We start from the raw sequence: 23,655 nt of genomic DNA, 5'->3' as shown, positions 1-23,655 counted from the left end.
GTCCACACACAGCGTTAGGAAATCAGCGGGACTGACCTGTGAGCTCAGGGAGGACGGGGGCACTCGGGAGAGGGGTCCGCTCTACACGGAACTCTAAAACGAAAGGCAAGACAACTTAGAGGACAGCTGGTCAGCCCCCCCCCCGTCTAGGGGGGAGCCAGCAAGCTGGAAAGCAACGCAGCAGCAGACACACATCATGGGGTGGGGGGCAGGAAACTGGACCCTTGGAGAGGCACTCCTGGACCAGGGAAGCAGCAGGAGTGGTGAGGCCCAAGGGAGAGCGTCACTTTGAAACCCAGCACTTCGCAAGAGTGTCAGAGGTTCTCTGCCACCCATTCTCTGCCAACCAGAAACAGCAGCAACATCCTCTTGTGAAAGCACTTTGCAAAGGAAAACTGAGAAGAGGCCTGGCTGGGGCAGGGAGGGGGCCAGACCCTGCACTCCCCACACATGCATTTCTTTTGGGGGGGGGGGGTTCTAAGCAGGACACTTATGTGAAAACAAGTGATCCTTGCAGTCAGAGGCCTGGAGTGCTGGCCAGCCCTGCTCTAGGGCAGTGATTTTCAACTGGTGTGCTGTGGCACACTGGGGTGCCGTGGGAGTTGGGGGAGGGTCATTTCTTAGCAGGGCCATTGGGGGGGGTGAGCCACCCACCAGCAACATGGAGTGCCTTGTCAATGGTAAAAAAATGATGGTGTGCCCTGAACATTTTAGCTCGTCAGTGTGCCGTGAGATGAAAAAGGCTGAGAATTGCTGCTCTAGGAAGAGGAGAGGAGAGTGGTGCACAAGAGCATCAGACGCTTTCCTGCCCAGCCCAGCCCCCTCCTCTTTCAAAGCTGGGGAGAGCGAAAGTGGGGGGGGGGGGAGGTAGCGTGCAATCAGGTAATACAGGCAGTGTTTGGCACCCAGACTCAGGAACGAGGCTGTCTTGGGGCAGCCCTGAGCTTTTCTGGCCTGTCTGTCTTTTTGCAAAGTGCTTTACAATATTTCCAAAGGTAGAATCCAGAAGATTCCGCTTGCTTCCCGTGTGGGAATCATGTTGGAATCACAGCAGCCCTGGCTCTGAAAGCTCAACTGCGGCATTTGCTGTGTGCTCGGTTTCCAGAAGGGGGCAACTTCAGGAGGGGCTTGAGGTGGGAGTTAAGGGGAAGGGGGAGCGAGGGAGGGAGTGGGGAGTCAACAGGCAGGCAGGCAGGCAGACACACACATACACACACGGGCAGACAGAGGCGGACTTGCAAGAGGACCCTTTCTGAGGACAACGAGGCTCATGGGAGAGATTGGTTCAGAGGATGCCACACACTGGCTTTTCCTGCCCCCCAAATCAAGGCACCCGCAAGACTGGGGAGCTTCCTCCCTACATCTCAGTCGAATCCCAGGGCAGGGGGGGGAGACACAAACAGCCAGCAAAGGGCTCTGTGGGGAGAACTTGGGGGTCGCCCCGGGACATGCCACAAACCTGCCCTCAGCATGGTAGCACAAAGGGGAAACGAGGACGTACCAGGAAATTGGTAGGTGTACCCGGGGGCGATGCCCGTGTAGCTCCTGCTGGCGTAGGTGGCGGCCTGGAACCCGGGGTAGCCTGTGGCCAGATAGACAAGCAAGACGCGTTAGAAGACTGAGTCCTGGTAAGTTGCACTGATTTAACTTCTGGTTCGTAAGCAGCCCCCACAAGAAGGACACAGAGGACCAGAGGCTTCTGGGGCCTGGCAGCCAGGATGGGAATTCCCCTGCAGCACCCTTGGTCCTCTGCCTCTAGAGGGAAGGGTTTGGGGGCCGGACAGGAGCCCCAGCTGCCAAGGCCAAGAGATGTGGCTAGGGAAACTGGATGTTACCATGTTAGAAGCACATGCTTGGGTGCCTTTTAACGGTGAGCTGCTCTGGAAGTAGGCCTTGGCCAAACAAATAAAGGGATGAAAAGGGGACCTGGGGTGGTCTTACCCCCTGGGTCAGCACTTGGGGCAGGTGTTTGTGTGGGGGAAGAGTCATGACCCCAGCAGCACTGTCAGCTGGAACAGCCCCCACTTTGCCCTTCTTTCAAGAAACAGGCAAGCAGTCAAGAGGGAGTTTTCAAGCAGAGGCTGGGCGGCCACATGTCGGGGGTGCTGTTGTAGCTCCCTGCGCTGAGCTGCAGGTTGGACTAGATGACCTCCAAGGTGCCTTCCAACTTTTAACACTCTACAATTCCATGCAATTCAATGTGATAGGAGAAGGATGTGAGTGTAAATAGCAGACTTCCAGGGGGGAGTGATTTTTGTTGGGAAAGTTGCATGGGAAGAAAAAGTTACACCCTCCCCCCATCGCATGGCATGGTCCCAGTCCTGACCAAGGCCATCTGCAAAATCTCTCTCAAAATCTGACATGCAAGACCATTTCATGGTGTCTTGTCTGGTTTGCGACAGGGTTTAACAAACACAGAGTTCGTGCATTGGCCAGGAGAGGGCAGTGTTGGATAAGAAACAGAAGCTTTACCGCCAGCGCACTCTGTCACAAGGCGCACTGACCTCGGAGCCCCAACCCCAGCCTTATGCAACTTGGCACCAGCAAAGGCTTCCTTGTGGTCTGGGAGGCTGGAGAGGGGGGTGGAGGGCAAGGGAGCAGTGGGAGGGCCGAGGGCTGCACCACTAGTCTTACCCAGCATGCCAATCCCCAACATGAAGGCATCCATTCCGTACGGCATCACCCGGGACCGTCCCCTGGCGGAGCCGGTGGGGGACATCACCTCCTTGGGCTGAGCTTTCTTGCATTCCACCTGACATGGGACACCAGACACAAAACAAGAAGCAGTGTCAGGCTTCTACACTGACTTAGCAGGAGGGGCAAGTTCTCCAAGCAACACCGCTGAACTGACCCAACTCACCCCCCTTTCCTGGTCTGCACACTGTGCTGGCAACATCACCACATCTGCTGTTGCAGAAGAGAGATCATGCAATGTGAAGGTCACCGCTGAGGGCCTTCCAGAGCGCAAATCAGCACTCCCCTCCCTTACCAACATGGGGAACCAACAGGAGGTTCGCCTGCGCAAGTCCCACTGAACTAAATGGGCGATGTGCAAGAGTACAGCGGGCCCTGCTTATCCGCAGGATTGGCATCAATGAATCTGAACATCTGCAGATGCTGAGCCTGCAGCTGGAGGACCTCAGAGACCACCTGGATGTGACCGGAAGTGACTTCTAGTCATGTCTGGGGGGCTTCTGAGGCATGGGGAGGCTGTGTGCAACCTCTGGGTGTGCCCCCCCCAGTAAGTGTAATTGCGATGCCACAATCCCCCCCCCACATATTTAATTATCAGAAGAATTCAGTATCTACAAAGGGTCCTGAAACGGATCCCCCATGGATATGGAGGGCCCACTCTATGCGCTCATGCATATCTCCTGCTCATTTCAATGGGGCTTGGGCAGGGGAACTTCCTGCAGGATAGTGCCCAGATCCAGCATGTCCTGGATCTGTCACCCTCAACAGCACCCAAAATGTGCTGCCCCACAACTAGCCCCAGGTTGTGGGGGGCAAGGCCAACAGCCCCTGGAGCTCTACCTCCCACTTATGGACAGCGGCCAGCAGGTGCCATGGGGCCAAGCAGCCTCTGCTGGGTCAGGACAAGCGCCCTCCGTCCCACCAATCAGGCCACAGGCAGAAGCATACAGACCCCCCCCCCCCAACTGCACTTCTGCCCAAGGCAGGCAGGTGCTAGTGGAGTTTACCAAACTGTTTTGTAAAGCCTATTGACCTCCGGTCGAATCTTGCTCATGACTGGGCTTCAACCTGTTTGCAGTGCTTTGGCTTCATCGTTCCCTGTCGAGCTCCTGCCCACGGATTGAGAACAGGACCCGCAGCTGCAGCTCACCCCTTCTTTTTCCTGATAAGGTCCCTGTCCCCTTAAGAGCGGCACAGATCGACCGACAGGCCACAGCCTCTCAGCCCCGAGGGAAAGCTGCGCCCGTCATGCTGTGATCAATCACACAACTGGCTGCAGTACAGGAGCCCTGCCAGGGAGAAGGGTGGCCCCCTCCAAGGCCAGGTTTCCAGGCACCTGCCTACAGACATAGCTGCCCCATTCAGCATGCCCTGCTAAACAGCCACAGCAGGACTCTTCAGCCAGGCAGCTACTAGATGACAAGGGCTCTCCCAACACTGGGATTCCAGGCTCTGGCCAAGGAGGGTCACCTGGCCCCCTCTGGAGACCCAGGTCACCTAGCTGTGCTGGTCAGTGGCAGGGTTGCCAATCAGCTGCTGTTCCCCCCCCCCAACCACACAGTACCCGCTTCTCAGCCTCACGTTCTCCATGCCCACTCTCCGCCAGCCCTGCTTGTCCTCACCATCTTGTTGTTGATCTCATGGAAGTGGATCTCACAGACTTTCTCCACAATATCCTCACTTTCAAATGTGACAAAGCCAAACCCTGAAAAGGAAAAGACAAACTGACCTGGCCTGGTAAAGCCAGTGGAGTGCCTGGCAGCAGAGCCACATGCCCTGCCAGTGTTCCAGGCCAGAATCTCCCCTTCCCCAGGTCCTAGCTGTCAATTGCCTCATTTGGAGTACAGCTGACTGCTCCTCCATCCAAAATCATTTCCTTGCACACAGAAGGCTAGCATGTCAGAATGAAGGGTTTTCGCCTCACCTGTTCCTTGACATGCTAGTTGTCTATGCGCAAGGAATGTGTTTTTCTTGTATGGAGATGGTATCCACAGTATAAAGTGGCACCAGCTGACTGCCAAACGTGCACACACAGCCCTGCTGCAAAAAGCCCTTTGCCAACTGCCTCTTCCCAGTTCCCAAAACAGGAACAGCTGTGAGTGACCACCCAGTGCACACCTTCTCAAAGCCCACTGAAAAATAGGCACCTATAGTGCAATTTCCTGCAACTGCTGAGAAAGTGCAATTGGTTGGGAAAAGCGCGGAGTGGAGAGGCAGCTTTTGCCAGGGGGGTTCTGCAGGGACACTCTTCCCCTTCTGTAGGCTTCTCATGTGATGGCCCAGAGCGGATCGGGAAGGGGGCCCTGAGGCAGTCCTCACCAACTGCCTCTGTTACAGTGGCAAGACTAAGCCCAGTGTTCCAAGAAACCACAGCACCTGGACCTGCCTGGAGCCCAGGCAGATGGCAAGTGGGGTACTGAAAGCAGATACTCGGGGAGCAGCTGGCGGAGGAGTGAAGCAGACACCTGGGGAAAAGTGGGGCCAAGAAGCAGGGGAAAAGATGGCCCAGGAGCGGCAGGGGCTGCCTGGTGCCCAAAAGCTCTACGCGGAAGCTCTGGAGGCTGCCAATTGGGGGCCGTGGCCACACTTCGGCACTCTGTGTGTAATAACTAGCCAAGCCAAGCACCCTGGCACTTGGACCCCAGCCCAAGCCCTGCCTCTCATGTTCAGGAAGGACACTCAGTCTGATCCCCTTCCAGACCCCAACCACCACAGGTGCCACTGAACACCAGCAATGCCCATATGAGACCTCATAGCAGGTTCCAGAAAGGAAAAGGGCGCCATCTGCTCCCAGACTGTAAGCCGCTACGGCAGGGGTTCCTAAACTTTTCGGCAGGCAGCTCCCTTGATCTCCTGGGTCACTGATCTCCTTCGGCTCCTCATTACATTGTACAGGGCAGCAGCGTTTTCACGAGGTTACTCCCTGGCTGGTTCCCGTGGCTCCCTGGGAAGCCATGGCTCATAGTTTGGGAACCACTGAGCTAAGGGATCCTGCTCTGTGCAGAAACCAGATCTCTTCTGAATGCATCAGACACATGAATGCGCATGGGGTCGGGTGGGGAGTCTAATCAGGCAAGGAAAGGTCAGCTGTGCCAGGCTTCTGGAGTAGCTCTCAGCAGGCGTACTCATTTACTTCTTTAAATTTTTATGCTGCTTTTCTCAGGGACCCAAGAAGTTTACAGAAAACTGATGAGAATTTTTTTAAAAATTGTACAGAACTAATGCAAACCCTATAAATTAAAAAAAAAAAGTTTAAGAACCAACTAATATTATACAGCTACTGAAGACTTTGCCAAATAAAAACATTCTCAGCTTCTTCTGGAAAAGCACAAGCATGGGAGCTAGAAGGGCCTCTCTGGGGAGTTTCATCACAACGTTGGGGCCACCACCCAGGAAGGCCCCATGTGTGTTGCACCTGACAACCACCAGGCCTCTATCAATGGTGGGCCAGAGAGCAGGCCCTCATGTGCCAGTCTCAGGGCTTGAGCTGTCTGACATGGGGAAGCCGGTCCTGCAGGTAATTCGCTCCCCGATCATGAAGGCCAGCTGTTTGAAAGGGGCTCAGAAGCAAACTTGTCACCAAGGTAGACAATGGTGCTCTGAATCCATCTCTGCACAGGGCAGGGTTGACCACTGAGAGGGAGGGAGTAGAGAAGGTCCATTTTGTGCCTTTAATGACTGCTTGATCTGCACAAATTATCACAGGAAGCTTTTGCTGCACAGTGATCAGCTTTATATCGCCAGACAGAATCCGAGAGTTGGACCCACAAGGTCAAGTATCTATAGCAGCCATTTTCAACCACTGTGCCGTGGCACACTGGTGTGCCGCGAGTGCTCCACAGGTGTGCCACAGGAATTTGTGGGAAGGTCATTTATTAATAGGGCCAATGGGAGAAGTGAGCCCCCACTGACAGCATGGTGTGCCTTGTCAATTGTCAAAAACCTGGTGGTGTGCCTTGACCATTTTAATGCCTTAGTGTGCCATGAGATGAAAAAGATTGAAAATCACTGATCTATAGGGCAGCGATAGAGGCATAGCAGGAGGCCAGCTGAAAAACTTAAAACTGCAGGGAGAGAAAGTTGTGTTTCAACCAGGAAAAGCCCACCTGAGCTCTGGAGGTGATGCAGGCCCATGAGAGGACTGCACCATGATCGGAAAAGCAAGCAATGTCAGAGATGGAGGTGAAGGCAGCCCTGGGTAGGGTGCCCACCAGCCGGGATTTGGAGCTGCAGGGTCCTCTGCAGTAGGGCCAGCAACCCTGAGGCCAGGAGATCAGTCACGCCTGAAACAGAGCAGGCCCTTCTTCCCCATCCACCCAACCCCCACACCCAGGCAGAAGATGTGGCTCCTGTCTCAGCCGGCAGCAGCAGAAGCCAGGCAGGCTCTTGCTTTGTAACCAAACTCCCAGAAGGGGACTCTGGGAAAAGGTGACCTGGGAGCACCAGGGAGGCTGTGGGAGGGAGGAGGCAAGGCAGTCTCCAGGCTACTGTGTCAGCTTCCCCTGGGCTCAAATTACCCTGGACAAGGTAAGGCGCATACAGAGAGACTGCTGGAGCCACGTAGGTGACAGGGGAGGGGAAGGGAAGAGGCCGTCTCCTCTTCCCCTGCACAGGAAGCAGGCAGACAAAAAGCCCTCTGTGCCAAGGCTGGGGGGCGGGGTGGGGAAAAGAAGGACATGGCTGGAGGAGCCGGGTTCGAGAGACCCAGCGATAAAAAGGAGCTGCAGCCGGGGACATCATGGGGGGGCGAAGGAACACGCACACACCGGCGCAGGCAACACATCCAGGGGCTCACCTCTGTGCCGGTTGGTCGTCTTGTCGAACATGAGCATGGCATCGTCCACCTGCAGAAGACAAAGACTTTGGTGGGGGGGGCAGAGAAACAAGCTTGGGGGTGGGAGAGAACAACTGTGGGTCAGACTTGGATGTTGCGGGCCATCTGGGGCCAAGGAGGAGGCTGCTGCCTCAGCAGATCTGGGGCTCCGCTCACTGTCAGCTCCAAAGAGATCATTTAAGCGGTGTGGGGAAAGGGGGGCATTGTGGAGAAAGCGGGGTGCTGTCGGGACAGCCTGCCTGCCTGCCCAGCCCCTCACTCCCATTGCACCAGAACATTTGGGCAAACAGTGGGGCAGACTGGCAGGTCCCCCACCTCTGCAGCAAGCACCCACTTGGCAAAAAAGCCACACATGGACCCGTGCCCATCACCAGGGCTGCAACCAGGCAAATCCCCCCCCCCCCAGGCTCTGGGGAAAAACAGACACCTGCTTAGCAAGTGGGGGGGGGATAACCACCACATGAGCTGCACACCTGTCACATCCTGCCAAGTGGTGAGCAGAACCTACTTGCACCCCAAAAATGTAGGGCAGCCACATAGGGGTGAAAAGATGTCTCATCGCCACTTGGCAGAGTAGCAGTCAGTCAGCCAGCCAGCAAGCCAAGTGGTTACAGGCAGATCACAAGAAGCACGACAGCTAATGTAGCATAGTAGCTAGGGTCAACCCCTTTCAGACATTCATTGCTTGGCTCTGGGCAGGCTGCTACTCCTTGGGCCCCCGTGCACAGGGATTCTCATCACCCACAGCTGCCTTATTAACCCAGTTCAGACAGCAGGTCCCTCTGGCCCAGCAACTCTCCAGCGGCTGAAGGAGACAGAAAGCAGTCATTTGAGAACTGGACTCTGACCTGGAAGAGCCAGGTTCAAATCCCAGCTCAGCCACAAAGCTTCCTGTGTGACTTTGGGCCAATTGCTCTCTCTCAGCTTTGCCTACCTCACAGGATTGTTGTGAGGACAAAGGAGGGGAGCAGCCAAGTACACCACCCTAAGCTACTTAGAGGAACGTGGTATAAAAATGTGAAGAATGAATGAATGAATGAATGAATGAATGAATGAGAAGCAGCCCCTTTCCCTGTGGGTGGAGACAAAGCCCAATACCTTCTGCACGCAAAGCATAACTGGTGGCCTTCCCAAGGCAACGTTTCCAGCGCAAGTTGGGGGAGGGGCAAGAATAAGGCAAAAAACAAACTCCTGATTTGCAAGAGACCTTCAAGGGTTTGACTCCCAGCAGTTTTAACACAAGCAACACAAACCGCAACTCTGAAAAACCAACCACACAGTCCTCTGCATGGTTACTCAAAAGTAAGTCCCGCTCCCAGGTACATGTGTACAGGAGTGCGGCCTAGAGACTGCCTCGGCCGGCCACCTTGGCCAGTGGAGACTTTGCTTTCGGCCTTGGTGTTCCACACCGGTAAAACTGGACTGAGATGAGGTGCCCCCGACTCCAGATCTTTGGGCTGCTCCACTGACTAGCCGGAGAGATCAGTGTTGGAATTCCTCCTTTGGAGTCACTCAGGTGGGTGCTTGTACTAATGGGTGCATTAGTACACCCATGGGGTGTCATGAGGTATGCAGCATGTTGCACCCCGCAGTGCTATTCTGCAACCAGTGGGCCCCCCCCACCTCACACTGGACTTTCAGGGCAACTGCAAGAGACTGTGCTCTGAAGTTCATCCTTCAGTCATCACTTGCGAACAGCCAGCAGAACACATGCAGTGGGTCTGGAGAAGTGAGAACTGGTGTAATTCAGCAAAGTGTGGAGAACCTGAGGGCCTGGGGAGGGCAGTGATGTGGCTGGTGCTCCTGGCCCCAGGCAGGCAGAGCTGTGAAGCAGGCCTCTCCGCTGGCCACAACTCAGAGGCCCAGCTCAGCTCAGCTGCCTGTGGAGGGTGCCATAATGGGAGGCCAGGTGAGTCAAGAAGGGCCTCCTTTGGCCGGTGGCATCACTTCCCTGCACTGCGGAGCACAGAGACTGGCCTGCCTCAGTCACAGCAGCCCAGCAGACCAGGGAGGAGGCAGGGCAGAGACGACGGCTCACAAAGGGCCCTCTGTCCTCAGGTCAGGACTGGTGTCAGACTCCAGGCCTTGGCAAGCCGAGGTTGCACTGGAAGCCAGGAAGGTGATCCCCTTCCCCAGAAGCCTCCCGAAAGAGAAAGATTTCCCATGGTATGGGGTGGGCTGATACCAGAGACTTCTTCAGGATCACTGTGTCCTGCACAACTGGGTCCATGTCAAACATATCCCATTATTCAAATCCGCCTCCACTCTTTTTGCATCCCAGGCATTTGTGTCCTAATAGGTGTGTATTTATATGAGCTGAACTTTTTTAAATTTTTAAACTGCAAAGGTAGAGTTCAGGTTATGACTAGGAAAAGAGGATTAGGATATATGACATGAGATTCTTGCCCAGTTACAGTTTGTTAGTCGCCCAGTTAGAATGGACTGCAAATAACCGGGACACAAAAAACCCAGATCCAAATGCCCAGGGACACCAATGGCCGGAATGCCAATATCTGCCTAGTACCATGTCAGGTGTGGGGCAAGTCTGGCACCAGCACTCCCCGGGCGGGGGCTCAGCAGGCAGGCCGGCCTCTCTGTTCCTGCGCCAGGGAAGTCTCTGCCCAGGAGACTCAGGTTCACTCTTCCTTCTCTTCTGAGGAAGGTGGGCCAAAGAGCTCCTGAACCTCACCGAGTGCCCACCCATCAGAACCCTCCTCAACAAGCAGCAGCATACTGGGAAGCTCCACTGGTCCAGTTTGGTCATGAGCTCACAAGGGCAAACTCCCCAACCCCGCAAGATGGGCAGAATAAGGGCAGCAGTCTTGCAGGGATTCTAAACAGCATGCACTACAACTGCAACAGAAATGTGACCAATGAAAGTCACATTTCCTGCACCAGTCCCTGCCTCTCTGTCCCCAGCAACGGCACACAGAGAGAAAAAGACCCAGTCAGGCTCTACCTCAAACCTCTGCCCCACAATGGCATCTCCTTGTTTTCTCCTTCAGCTCCCACTTTCTATTGGACATTTTTCAGGACTAACTTGAATTTAGAGACCAGAGACCACCAAGCAGGACTCCCGAATGAATCTGAAGGTGGGGGGGGGGGGTCCTGGATGTTGTGCTCAGGACTTGGTCCATGAATGAAGGAATCCCAGTGAACTTGAAACCAAACAGCAAGAGTGAAATGAAGGTTTCTTTTGGAACACTTAAGTGAAACGCAGAATCTGTACTTTCTGCCTGGTGTATCGACGTGAGCAGAAAATCATAAATCATAAAGTGAACTCTCTCTGCTTCTCACAACTGTGTGTTTCTTCTCCTTTGCAGCTGCACAGTCTCTAGACCCTGCAACAGTCCTGCCTGGTCCTCCCCTGTGAAGGTAGGCTGAGCCTGGCACTCTTTGGGGGGAGCAGTGCGCCCACCTCCATTACTTCCTAGGGACCTAACAAAATTTGACACAGTAGTTCGGATACAGAAACGCACATTTGGGAGCTCGCAGCAGCCCCAAGAGAAGGCAGAGAAAGCCCCCCCCCCACACCCTCCCTCTAAAATGAGAAAGAAAAGCCACAGGCAGGCAAGACTACCCCGTACAGCGCCGAGGGGGAACAAGCAGCACAAAAAAAGAAGGGAGAAGGTCCACAAAACCCAGAATTAGGGCTGCACCACCACCTGCGGCACGGAGCAGACATTTTGTTGGCGTACTTGGGAACGGCAAAACTTAGCAGAGCCAGCTTTGAGCAGCGATGCCAGAGACAGAACCACGGGAGAAACAGACTCACAAGCAAAAACGAAAGCCGGCAGTCGGGGAAGCCGGCAGTCGCCTATGCAGCAGGCCAGGACTGCTGCTCCAAGCCCGGCAGACCTCAAGGCAGGCCTCTCTCCCCTCCCCAAAAGTGCTTGACCTCCTCAAGGTTATGGCTAAGCCAGGGAAGATGGCGGACGGCGCCTTCGTGGGAACCAGCAGCCAGCTGGCGCCCCTGGGGCACTGCGAGCACGTCCCCAACGGCCGCAGAGGCCCTGCCCAGTGCCCGGGCGCGCATTCAATGTGCAAACGGAAAATGTGTGTCCTCAATAGGCTACCGTGTCCATGGAAACCCTGGGCAGGGGAGGCGAGATTAGCGGGGCCAGCCGGCCCCGGCCGCCAAGTTCACGCGGCCGAGCGCTAAGCGTGAGTGGCAGCCCTTGGCGGGCGGCTATTGTTGCCGCGGCCCGCTGGGTGCCTCTCTGGGCCGAGCCCCTGCTGGGGGAACCCTGTTGCTCCCCCAGCCCATTCTCCGGAGCCCTTTCTTCTCCAGAGGCCTCCCCGGCACTGCCGACAACGCCCGAGTTAGGCCCAAACAAAAGAGGCGGCTGGGGATGGCTTCTCTCGAGGCCGGGTTGGCATGGCAACCCAGGCCCCTCCAATCCCAGCTGCTGGATCAGATTAGCACCAGCTCTAATGTGCTCTTCTGCACAGGCACACAAAAGCACCCCACGGGGGAGAGGCCTGCGCATTGCCCCTCTCTGGAGCTGGCCCTTGCAGGCCTCAGGAGGGGCGCAGAGAAGGCCACCCTGCCACCGTCCCCACCACCTTCCCCCAGGGGCACACAAAAGCGGCCTGCGAGGAAGGGAGGATGAAGCAGTCAAGGCTGGTCACCTCTTCCTGGGCCCCACCTGGGCTGCCACAGTGCCAGGGCTCAGTCTACCCAGAGGAGCCCCTGATCTGGGGGTCGTGGCGGCAACGGTTTCGCCCCCCTCCCCCCGCACACATACACTTTGTCAAGAGCAGCAGTGCAGAGCAAACTGGCATCGGAAAGGCCAAGCACATATCACCCTGACATCTGGAGCGCTGCGGGCCAGGCCTTCCTCCCACAGTCTACCTGTACCACACAGCCCACGCATTGCAACATCACAAGTGTGTGGCTCAAGCCACCCTCCCAGTGTTTTGAGAAGATGCAGAGAACAGAGGGGTTCATGGGACCGAGAGAAGGAGGCACAATTATTTCCATGGAATTCCAAGTTACCTGTCAATAAAATACAAGGACAAAATCAGCACTCGCTTCTGTGGCGCTTGCCTTCTTCATGAAGCTGTGGCCTTATGCCTTTGCTCGCATGAACAGAAGACTTTAACAGGTCAATAACTCCCACCCCACAAGTCTCTTCCCAAAATTCCCTTTGACTGGGAAGACCCAGGTTGAAAGCCTCCTTAGCCATGAGGCTCACAGAGGTGCTTCCAAACTGTGTTATTTATTTTATTCAGAAGTAAGCCCATTGCATTCAGTAAGACGTAAACTGTAATCCTAATTTACTCACCAGAAACAGACACCTCTACCCATTGGGTGAGACTACTCTACCTTACAGGGTTGTTGTGATGAAAAGGAGAGATATAGAAACTACACACACCATCCTAGGAGGAAAGGTGGAATCGATACGGTGACACAGACATTACACATGTTCCTTGAATCTGCAGTGAAAAGGAGTTGCTGTTTTCAAACCACACTCCTAGGAACCCTACAGGGCATCTTTGACCAATGGGTCAGACTGAAGGCCAGATCTTGCTCACCTCTGCTGCTTTCGCCCTGCAGTCTCAGTACTGTGGCACACACACTAAGTCTGGGTCAGCCCCCTGTTGGGGCCTTGCATAGACAAGAACACACCACAGGGTCCTCTGAAACACAAATGGGCCCTGCAGCAGATCTGCAGGACTCCTGGGCAGAGATCTTTGTGTGGAAGGGATGTCGGGGGGGGGGGGAGTTTTAAGCCCACAACTCTAATATTTCTCGAACTGCGGCTCCTTCTCCAGGACAAAGCTGGAGGCCAGAGGCAGGCACAGAAGCCAAGATCAGCAGCATACCTGACCAGACTCAAACACAGGAGCCCCAGGGCCTGAGTCAGCTGCTTTACAGCACCAGATGGGACCTTTCTGGCTCCTCAGGTCATCTGATCCTTGCCAAGCTGCTTGCTGCAGTACTGCCCTCCAGCTGGACAAGAGTGGCACTGAAGAGTGGCAGCATTCATCGCAGAAGGGTGAAGCAGAACTCGGCTGCCTGAAAACTGTGCACCTCTGCTGAAAAGTAAGGTTCTAGTCCTTCTGACTGTCAAGTGTGTGTGCCAATGGGCCCAGTGAAATCTCAGAAGCAAGGGATCACAGGGGGGGAAAGGGTGCCCAGCTCCCCTCTCCTTGATAAGCAACACTGACTTTCAAAAGGGACTGAACAGGTTGATGGAGGAGGTCCATCACAGGTGACAACTTGTGATGACTATATGCAATCTCCAGGTTTGAAAGGTAGCCTATCTCTGAGTGCCAGGTGCAAGGCCAGTGGCAACAGAATGCTTGTTGTCTTGTGTGCTCCCTGAGGAATCTGGTGGGCCACTGTGAGAAACAAGAAGCTGGCCCTGGGCCTGATCCAGCAGGGCTCTTCTATGCAAAAGGGGGGAACATCTTTGTGCATTTACTTCAGTTATTCTGGTCACAGATTCAAGCTTTGGGTGGCGCTGAATTTCATCCTTTGCAGGCATTTCATCCTTTCCACAACAATGGGGCTCACTTAATTTGGAGGGGCCACGGTTCGGTGAGAAAGCAGGTGCTTTGTTTCCACTACATCTCCACCTAAAAGGACCTGTGTCAGGAAGGGGTGGAAAAGGTTCCTGCCACACGCTGGATGTGGAGGCCAAGCATCTGGCTGGGCTGAAGCTTCCTCCTCGCCCTAAACTGAAAAGTGTCCAGAAGGCCAGCCTGCAGTCTGGGCAGCCCCCACCTGCTGCTTGACACCTGCTCCGGAACCACAACCCCAGCCAGTCACACTGTTCCTGACCATGCAATCCATCTGCCTGGCAGGACTTTAGTAAGAGGACATGACAGCCTCTCCCCTGGAAGCCAGAAAGAGAGGTGGGCGAGGACAGCAGCAGGAGGGGGAGGGAAAACAGACATGAGGGGCAGGCTGCTGTGTGGGCATAAGATGGATCAGGATCTGCTACATCTCCAGGTGATTTGGGGCGCTGTTAAGGGCTAGTGCAGTGCTGGCCCGTCCATGAAGCCACTTGATGTGGGCTGCAACAGCAGCCGGTTGCAAGGGGTCCAAGATGGCAGTGGATGGGGGGGGGAGGCTTTCACCTCCCTCCAACCCACTACCAATCCAAGAAGCACTGGTCTGCTTCTCCCTCACCTTAGCATGAAGCAGATCCTTGCCCTCCTCACTGTGCTTCTCGTGCTCTGCAATAAAACCCAGAACCAGTGGTGTAGCCAAAGGGGGGCTGTGGGGTCATTGGTCCTAGGGACCATGCCTCAAGGGGATCTCAGGGGATGCCCTTTGGAGGTCTTCTGAGGCTCAGGGAAGTCATGCTGCAGCCTCCCCGAGCCTTGGAAGGCCTCGGCAGGCATGCTGGAGGCCTCAGAAAGGCACTTCCAGTTTTAACGAACACCAGACATGCCTTTCTAAGCCCTCCAGCAGGCATTCTAAGGCCCACGGAGGCCTCTCTGGGCCTCAGACCACCTCCAAGACACCCCCGGGGGGGTATTCTGGACATCTGACCCCAAGGGTGTTAGCACCTCAGGAGGGGTGTGGCCCCCAGATGCCAGATACTTTTGCTACACCACTTGGTCTGGAGGAGGCAGGAGAAAGGTGGCATCAGGTGACATCAGGTAGACAAGCCTGGCACACAGAGCCTCCTGCATGACCTCCTCCTGCAGGAACCCCCCAGGAATGAATGGAAGTGGCACAAGAGCACACTGAGGAAAAGCCCACTTCAGGACACAGGAGGCCTTTCGCCAACTCAGCTGGGACACCTTTGGCTGACATTTGAAGCCAGGGTGTAGGGTAGTTATTAGATGATGTAACATTCAGGGAGGGAGGGGGGATGTTTACTAACAGTGACTCCTTTCTTCTAAATAATCCACCTCTGCCACTCCTGGGCGTGGGCGTCCTCTGCCAGCTGCAAGTCTCAGAGGAGTGCGCCATGGGGGAGCCATGTGCATGCTTGTCAAGGCCTTCATTTGCAGACAGGATAAAAAGCAGGCTCCCCTACGCTGTTGTGCTACACGGAGAGTTCCGGATCCAGGCATGTCTGCCTGCAAACTGGAGCAGCACAGGCAGAAATGGCCATGCCGACCCCCCAGCAAGGACAAGGCCAGAATCACTAGAACTGGGGCAAAAAGCCGTTCTTCCACGGAACAGACCCAGGCACATGCATGAGCCCCACTTGCAGTTTCTCCACAGCAAGGGGAGGGCCTTTAGAGGAGAAGCAGGTGACTCCAACCATTCCGTGCTTGCAGCCTCAGTCTCTGGACAGGTACATCTACAGGCGCAAAGTGACATCCAGGTGGACTGGCTCCACCTTCACCCACGTGGCAACGAAGGCCCCACCTGCTCAGACAGCAGAGGAGGAGGCAAACCCATTTTGGCCTCATCCTCCTCAGACTGTGGGGACAGCTTCGTTAAGAGCCAGGATGGCGTAGTGGTTCTGGTGCTGGACAGAGACCTGGAAGATCTGGGTTCAATCCCCGCTCGGCTATGAAGCTTCCTGGGTGACCTTGGGCCAGTCACTATCCCTCAGCCTCGCTGACCTCACAGGATTGTTGTGAGGACAAAAGGAGGGGAGAAATCACGTACACCAGCCTGAGTTCCTTGGAGGAAGGGTGGTATAAAAATATGAAAAACTGAACAAATAAAAAAAACCCCGAATGCTCCACAGGTCAAAACAAAACCAAAACTCCTTGCACTCAGAAAACTAGAGGCTCAGGGCTCTTTCCTTGCCTTCTCCCTGACCAGACAGGTATGTCTGCGCAAGAAACCCTTTAAAAAGGTAAAAGTCTAGAAACAGGTTTGCTGCCTTGACCATCATTTGAAAGAGCTGGTCCACAAGTTGCAGGCAATCCTTTTAAGGCCGGAATCCTAACCAAATTTCCAGCATTCAGGTAAGGCCAATGCATATTTGAGGCAGGGGAATAAACAGTCCTTTACATTGAGGAGGCCTCCATCATTGCCCCCCAACTGCAGGATGCAGCACATGCCCCATTGTCCGCCCTGCACAAACTCTGCTCTTCCCAGGGTCTGTGGGAACCTGTCAGAACTTCTGGGAGAGAACGAGGTGACTTTCTTTTCAGGGGAAAGGAGATCCTAGCGAGATAATCCAGCCTTAAAATGACTTGTACTGGTGAGCCTCAGAGAGAAGTCCCAACAGAAGCAGCTGTTTGGGACTGTTTAGTGGCCAAGAAGGGTGGCACAGTCATCCTGTCCCCCCCATGGGTAGTGGGAAGCTGGCTGCACCTGAGCCCAGCCCAACACCCAGATCCCAAACTGTAGCAGGCAGGGTGTTCTGTCCTGCACATCTGACCAAGGCCAGGGCAGGCCCCAGTACTGGCACCAGGCCCAACCAACCCAGAGTCTGCAAGTGGTCCACCAGGCTTAGGAATGGAGGCGGCATGACCTGCTGTGACCCAGGCTTGAGCATGCACCCAGCCCACCAGGTGCAGCCCCAGCTCCTGAGGATCGCGGACAACTGGATTTGCTGGGCTGTGTGGGGCTGAGCTCTGGAGATCTCGCCTGGCTGCAACTTACGCACAGCAACATAGAACCGAAAGGGATGTTTCCTTTAGGAAAAGCCAGCAGCTGAATGTTGCAGACACAAGCCTGAGAAGCCAGCGTAGAATTTCAGACTGGGCACGGGGCGTGTATGCTCCTCTGCAACCCCCGTGGCGCACAACCTGGCCCAGGTACTTGAATCACCTGGAGCATTTACGGCAGGCCCTCTCCAACACACCTCCTCCTTTGCCTTTTCTAAGCTGCAACCTGGGTTATTTTGTGGGCAGGAGTGGGGGAAGAGTTCCCTCTTGGGGGCTGCTGACGATTGAAGCCAGGCTTGTCTCTGGGTTGCTAAGTAGCCATTTAGGTTATTCATTATACCTCCCTTCACACTAAGGAACACTAGGTAGTCTCTTATCAAGGCGGTTTATAGGGGTAGGGCAGCTCAGTTTCTCATCCAGGGCAGCCCAGCAATTCTAACAGAAGACTGGGCTGGGCAGAGGTTTCTTGCACAGGAGGTGGAGGCATAGCTACCCATCTCTGATCATCTATCTGGTACAGTCACCATGTGTTCAACTGGCTTATGAAACCCTGCTGAGCTAGTCCTATGCAGAAGCTTGCTGGACCAGCCTGGCAGTCTTCCCAAAGGGCCAAGAAGCTTAGAGGAAGGCAGAGACTAGAGGAGGCCACATGAATTAGTGGGCACAGCATGGCCGCCAAAACAGACCAGGCCTTGCCACCGGGCCTTGTCTGTGGAACTCCTTGCCACAGGATGTCGTGACGGCATCTGGCCTTGGACGCCTTTAAAAGGGGATTGGACAAGTTTCTGGAGGAAAAATCCATTACAGGGTACAAGCCATGATGTGTATGCGCAACCTCCTGATTTTAGAAATGGGCTATGTCAGAAGGCCAGATGCAAGGGAGGGCACCAGGATGAGGTCTCTTGTTATCTGGTGTGCTCCCTGCGGCATTTGGTGGGCCGCTGTGAGATACAGGAAGCTGGACTAGATGGGCCTATGGCCTGATCCAGTAGGGCTGTTCTTATGTTCTTAACTACAATTCCCAGGAAGCCTTGCAGGTCTCTTGTTATCTGGTGCGCTCCCTGGGGCATTTGGTGGGCTGCTGTGAGATACAGGAAGCTGGACTAGATGGGCCTATGGCCTGATCCAATGGGGCTGTTCTTATGTTCCTTTGGCAGTGGGGCAGACAAGATGGGCCCTGGAGCTCTTCCTGCTGTGTCCATGTTCTGCCCCCAAAACATTCACGTGTCACGCAGGCCAAGAAATACCTCCGCAGAGAGATTCTCGCCCTTGTTGCACTGCCAGCGCCCCTGGCAGCAACAGGGCCTGCAACTGGTTCCATGGAGGGCAAAACATGCACAGAACCGCTCTTTGAAACACTCAGCATTCACACTGGCCAGGCAGATGATTTGGGGAGTGCAAATGAAGTGATGCTAAACACAAATTGCTATCAATACCGTCTACTCTGCAACCTTCGGAAACTACAAACAGAAGATTAAAACACGACAGTAGGAGGGAGAGGAGGAAAAAATAAACCACTAAACAGCTGAAATGTAATTTTTTGGTCCTAAATCTAGAAGTCTAACTATACAGAGAATGATCAGCTATCTACAGAAGTCCATGGGCACACTACGGTGAACAGAGAAGAGGGGGGAGTGAGGCTGGTTTGGCGATTCTCAAGCCGGAAGACAGAAGGGGGAGAAAACTACACGTTTTTGGTACCTTTGCTCTGTGTGGGATGCTGGGACACGCAGGTGCCCCCCTTCACTGCCCACTACTGAGCACAGAGCATCCACGGCCCCCTGGGCTGGCTCCTAAGTCCTAGGGAGGGGCTCTGTGGAAGCAACGGCATAGAAGAGCACTTAGGAACACGACAGGCACAGGTAGGTAAGACGCGAGTTGGGTGCAGGTGCCAGGGCCGCCCACAAGGAGTGGGCCTCCAGGAAGACAACAGAAGGGGCAGAAAGGGTGTTGGGCGCAACCTCAGGAGGAAGAGCTTCCCTGGCCTGCACTACTCTATCCCAGCGAGTGCCACGCAATGGTGTGACCCTTGGACAAAATGTTCCTGAGGGATCAAACCCAGGGAACAGCATTCCACTCGGAGAACTGAGCTTCTGCTCTCTGAACTTCAAGGCTTCCAGCCTGGGCCTCGACTGCCTAATCCCTACCCGTTCTCTTTGCATCGTCACATGCAAGTAAAAACTCCAAGAACCAAACTGACCCACGCAAAGAACAGTCAGTGGTATCCGAACCCCTGGCTGTTGGGAGTTGCCTCCCACCAGATCATTTGGATCAACGAGGCTGGACAACAGCCCAATACTGCACCCCCGCCACACTACAGCATGTGGCTGTGCCGAAGGAGCACATGTTGCATGCTATGGTGGGCGGATCAGACAGCCAACCAGAGGTATATAGAAAACTTCTGGGCAGGCTTTCTGAGTGCCAGTTGTCTCCTCAGACCCACACTAGCTATACTACTGGTGTAACTTCGAGGCAAGTTGGACTTGTGCCCAACTGCAAGTTGGACTGCAAGTTCCAGCAGTGCAAGGACCAGATGGGATTGTGCTGTTGGAACATCACAATTCACACGAATCCTGCACACACTGCTAGTGGTTCCAGGAAACATAAGGTGGTGGGGGGGGGGGAGAGAAAAAAGAACCAATCTTCAGGGAGGATACTCTCTTTTAGAACCTTCCCAAACCCACAGAAATCACCTCTGTTTTTAAGGCCTTAAAATAGAAGCAAGATCCATTGATTCAAGTCAGCATACTTAGGATTACGTCCAAGTGGAAGGGGTGGGCAATTTGGGAGGGGGGGTTCACCCACCCTTGCCACTCTTAAATAATTGCCCAAAAATCCCTTGAAAGATCCCACTGAAAGCCAGCCTCTCTCTCTCTCTCTCTCTCTCTCTCTCTCTCAAATGTTCTGCTAGAAATTATCACAGTGACACCATGTGCGATCAGTGCTGGTTCTATCCAAAAAGCAGGTGTGTCCTTGACCAGACAAGGATCTGAGTGTGCTGGCCAGAAAGAACCTGAATCTGGGGAGTGCTTTTCCACCCTTGGGGCAATTGGGTTGCACAGGCCCTGCCCACAGGTGAACCGATGCTCCAAAAGGGACAAGCAAACAGCTTCCTTACAACAAAAAGGCAGGCAGCCTCCAATGCCCTGTCCCCAAATGCCAGTCCTATTTCTGAATGCAGCAGTGGTAGGGGGGACCCTGCTTGGCAGAAGGCCTCAGAACTGGGGCCGAGTACTTGGAGGAAGGATAAACAGTTTAAGGAGATCCAATGATCAAGGGGGGAGGAGAGCCCCCCAGTATGGGGAACAAGGAACTGGCTACCTCCTAGAGCAGGCAGTGTATGCCATGAAGGGGGCAGAGGAGAGGGCAGGACAGGATGGCTGGACTCCTGAAGCACCGTCTCTCAGGAAGTCCTCACACTGCTCCCATGTATTCCACAAGGCTCGCACACAACAACTTCCTGGCAGCCTGCACCCCAGGCTAATTATGTTAAATATAATAATAATTAGCAGGAAAAGCGGGGTCGGGGTCAAGAATAAGGCTCACGGAACCATTTACTTCTGGATCAAAACTCTGAAATAATTTGCAGGCCCTGCAGCTGGGGGGGCTGGATACCTTCTTCAAACATAACGGCCACCTTTTGACTCTAAACCAAGAACAAGGTCTTGTGGCAGGACTTCTCAGAAGAAAGCAGAACCAATACCTCAGGTACCATGTCCCGGTGGCAAGGGGCAGAGCACCTTTATAAAAAAAAAACCCTCCAAGTCGGAGTTGCCAACTTCTCAACTGGCCACTGTTACTATGCTCTCAGAAGCACCGCGATCAGCACTGTCCCCTCCCAGCTCCTGCATTAACCTATCAAAAACGTTTCTGCTGTTGATTCCTGCTCAATGAACTGCTCTTAGAGGTGGGAGGGGGAGGCTGGGCAGCTCCATTCTGGTCAAGGGACCCAAGCCCCAAAGTTGGCTACAGGCAACTCAGCAAGAAGCTACCAGCCCGAAACGGAGCCGCTTGCTTTAAGGAAATTCAGACGAGCCCTTTGAGTATAAAAAAATTGGCTTTATGGTGTCTTTATCTCCCCCCCCCACCTCAAGTTCTGGGGATTGTAATTTGGTACAGTTCTGAGAATGCTGTTGACATTCTTGAACTCCTTCCCCCCCCAGAACTACACATCCCAAGGTTCGCTGGGATGATTAAACCCATTTGGCTCTGTGGCGTGGACATGCCCTCTCTCCCCAGCAGAACCCAGCCCTGGACTCCACCAGGCCGCACACACACTCACCTTCCCAAACTGCTCAAAATACTGCTTCACGTCCTCCACGGTGGTGTTGACGGAGAGGCCACCCACAAAGATCTTCTTGGTCCGCGTCACCATCTAGAAGAAGGGTCAGAGGGTGACCAGGGAAGGGGGCAGCAGGACCGGGCAGGGCAGGGCTTCTCTCCCTAACATGAACACATCATTTCCCTTTGCTGGCTGCCTGCCACAGTGATGCAAGGCTAGAGCAAGAGTTGGAGGTATGCTGCAATCCCAGGCAGACTCTGTTCTCTAACTTTTTTCCCCCAATCAAGCTACAGACCCTGAGATGGTATAAAGGCTGTGAATCCCCCAAAGCCAAAGGAACTTCCAAACTACCATTTTCAGAGGTCAAGCGTGGGATAAATTATGCAAAACAGTTTACTTAGGGAAATTGGGCAAAGGGGCTTGGCTGGCCTCGTTCATTCAGCTGTGGGATTCTGTTTTCCAGGACAGAAGATTGTGGTTTTCCTCCTGCACTTGAAATGCTTATCTGTACATGCTGAGAAATCCCCCCTTCAAGCAGTGGTCTTCAACCTGTGGATCAACCTTTCACATTCAAATGCGCAAGAGAGAGCCTGGGTCCAATCCAATCATGGAGCAGCCTTCTCAAACCTGGCTCTTGATATAATCCTACACAGCCTCTTCTCGCTGTCTGGCCCAGCTCAGGCTGCTACCTCAGGGTTGTTATGAAGACACAAGAGGTACGGGGAAACGGAGTGGGCAAATCTCAGGAGAGGATCCCAGGAGAGGGTGCAGGGTTAGGGGTGGGTCCCAATCTCGTACTTTATTGGGGGGGAGGTTTCGTGGAACAAAAAAGATTGAATACCACTGCTTTATAGTCAGGCACGGCAGACCAGTTGCAGGCAGCCAAACCGCACACAGCCCCAACACTCCCGTGGCTTGGAATCAGCAGCCCCTGCAGGTCCGTGGGTGCTCCCAGTCCTCTCCCAGCTGGGAGTTCAAGGAAGCTACTGCCAGTCCAACCTGACGCCACCACTTTCTAAAGCACATGAAGGCACCTGCACTGTCAGCTGGGACCTTTGAGGCTGGATCAGGGTGACCAGACGCCCTCTTTCTGCAGGACGTGTCCTCTTTCTTAGCATCCTGGAAAAGAATTTAAATGCCTTCCTTTTCCCTGTGAGTGGCCCCTGCAGGCAGTGCATAGCCTTCTTGTAATTAACAAATTATATGTAATAAATTCTATCTAATATATTTTCAAATTTAATAAATAATATAGTGTTTAAATTAACCATGAAATCAATATGTGAGTGTTTTTAGCTTTTATTTTGCCACGTCCCACATTCTTCTTGGATGCCCTACATTTTGGGGTGTCTTGTCCTCTTTAAGACATCTGGTCACCCTGGTCTGAAGGTGCTGTCAGGATTGGAGCCAGGAGAAGGTCCAGGTGTTATTTTCTGCATGGAGATGAGAGTGGGAGGCGGCTTTGGGCTCACATGACCCCTCTCTCCCTACCCGCCTAGTGCTCTTGCACCTTCTGTGCGCTCTTGCTGGTGTGTGCCCTGTGGGCCAAATCCAGCCGACTCCTGCCCTGACACTGAAAGAGCACCCAAAACCTGCCACCGGAGGCACGCTTTTCCAAAACCAATGAAATTAAAAGCACATTTGGGAAAAGGCACAAAGAATCTCATTAGCATGTCTCCCGAGACTCCCAAGTGCCAAAAAGGGCCGAGGGCTGCTCGTAGCACAAGAGGAGCCCGCCCCAAAGTGGCTCTTCCTGCTTCGTGCCCCTGCCCTCTCCATGGAACACATGCTCCTCATTAGCCCGGGGAGTGGAGGGCTAATCCGCGGCAATTCTCGGCCCTGGCCAGCCGCCCGCCCCAACACTAAAGCACCTTCTGTCACCAAACTGCTTAATGGAATTAACCCAATTCCAACCATGTGGTCCCCGGCTCCGGTTCCTTGGGATACCTGAGGACTCTCTGTTCTCAGCCCCTGATCCTCTTTGCTGCCTGCCCGCATCGCCCTCCTCTCCACCCCCTTCGCTGCTTGCATGGGGGGCACACCTGTTCCCAGGCTGGTAATCTCTAGCGCAACCAGAGGCCAAGGCGGAGGAGGCAGTGCCCTGCGCCACACAAGCAGTTGCGTTCAAGAAGAAAGCTGGCGTCTTCCATTAGACCTCTGGGTAGTTTATAATTGATCAACAAGGGCAACAATTGCAACAACATAGAGGTTCTTCTCCCACCCCCACCCCCCAGAAAATTATGCCAAGAAACTTTGGAGGGGGGAGTAGAACCAGGAGTGAGCTTTTGTGTGCGAGGACAGCGAGCTCAGC

The 23,655-nt window shown here is 54.2% G+C and overlaps 1 protein-coding gene across 4 annotated transcripts in view; it reads right to left on the bottom strand.

The window, feature by feature from the left end:
- Window positions 1-23,655, bottom strand: part of MSI1 (musashi RNA binding protein 1) — a 47,091-nt gene that overhangs the window by 6,878 nt on the left and 16,558 nt on the right. For 2 of the 4 annotated variants that reach the window (XM_066609663.1, XM_066609664.1), the window contains exons 6-11: window positions 21,348-21,440; window positions 7,490-7,538; window positions 4,317-4,399; window positions 2,635-2,752; window positions 1,502-1,582; window positions 37-93 (exon numbers count right to left, since the gene is read on the bottom strand). In XM_066609663.1, coding sequence (XP_066465760.1) covers window positions 37-93; window positions 1,502-1,582; window positions 2,635-2,752; window positions 4,317-4,399; window positions 7,490-7,538; window positions 21,348-21,440 — 481 coding nt within the window. The remainder of the gene's footprint in view (window positions 1-36; window positions 94-1,501; window positions 1,583-2,634; window positions 2,753-4,316; window positions 4,400-7,489; window positions 7,539-21,347; window positions 21,441-23,655) is intronic. The other 2 variants (XM_066609665.1, XM_066609666.1) reach the window with 1 other exon arrangement.

Source organism: Tiliqua scincoides, chromosome 14, assembly GCF_035046505.1.
Source record: "Tiliqua scincoides isolate rTilSci1 chromosome 14, rTilSci1.hap2, whole genome shotgun sequence".
Classification (NCBI taxonomy): domain Eukaryota; kingdom Metazoa; phylum Chordata; class Lepidosauria; order Squamata; family Scincidae; genus Tiliqua; species Tiliqua scincoides.
Note: the sequence above shows the minus strand (reverse complement) of the source record. Positions and strands in the feature narration are given on the sequence as shown.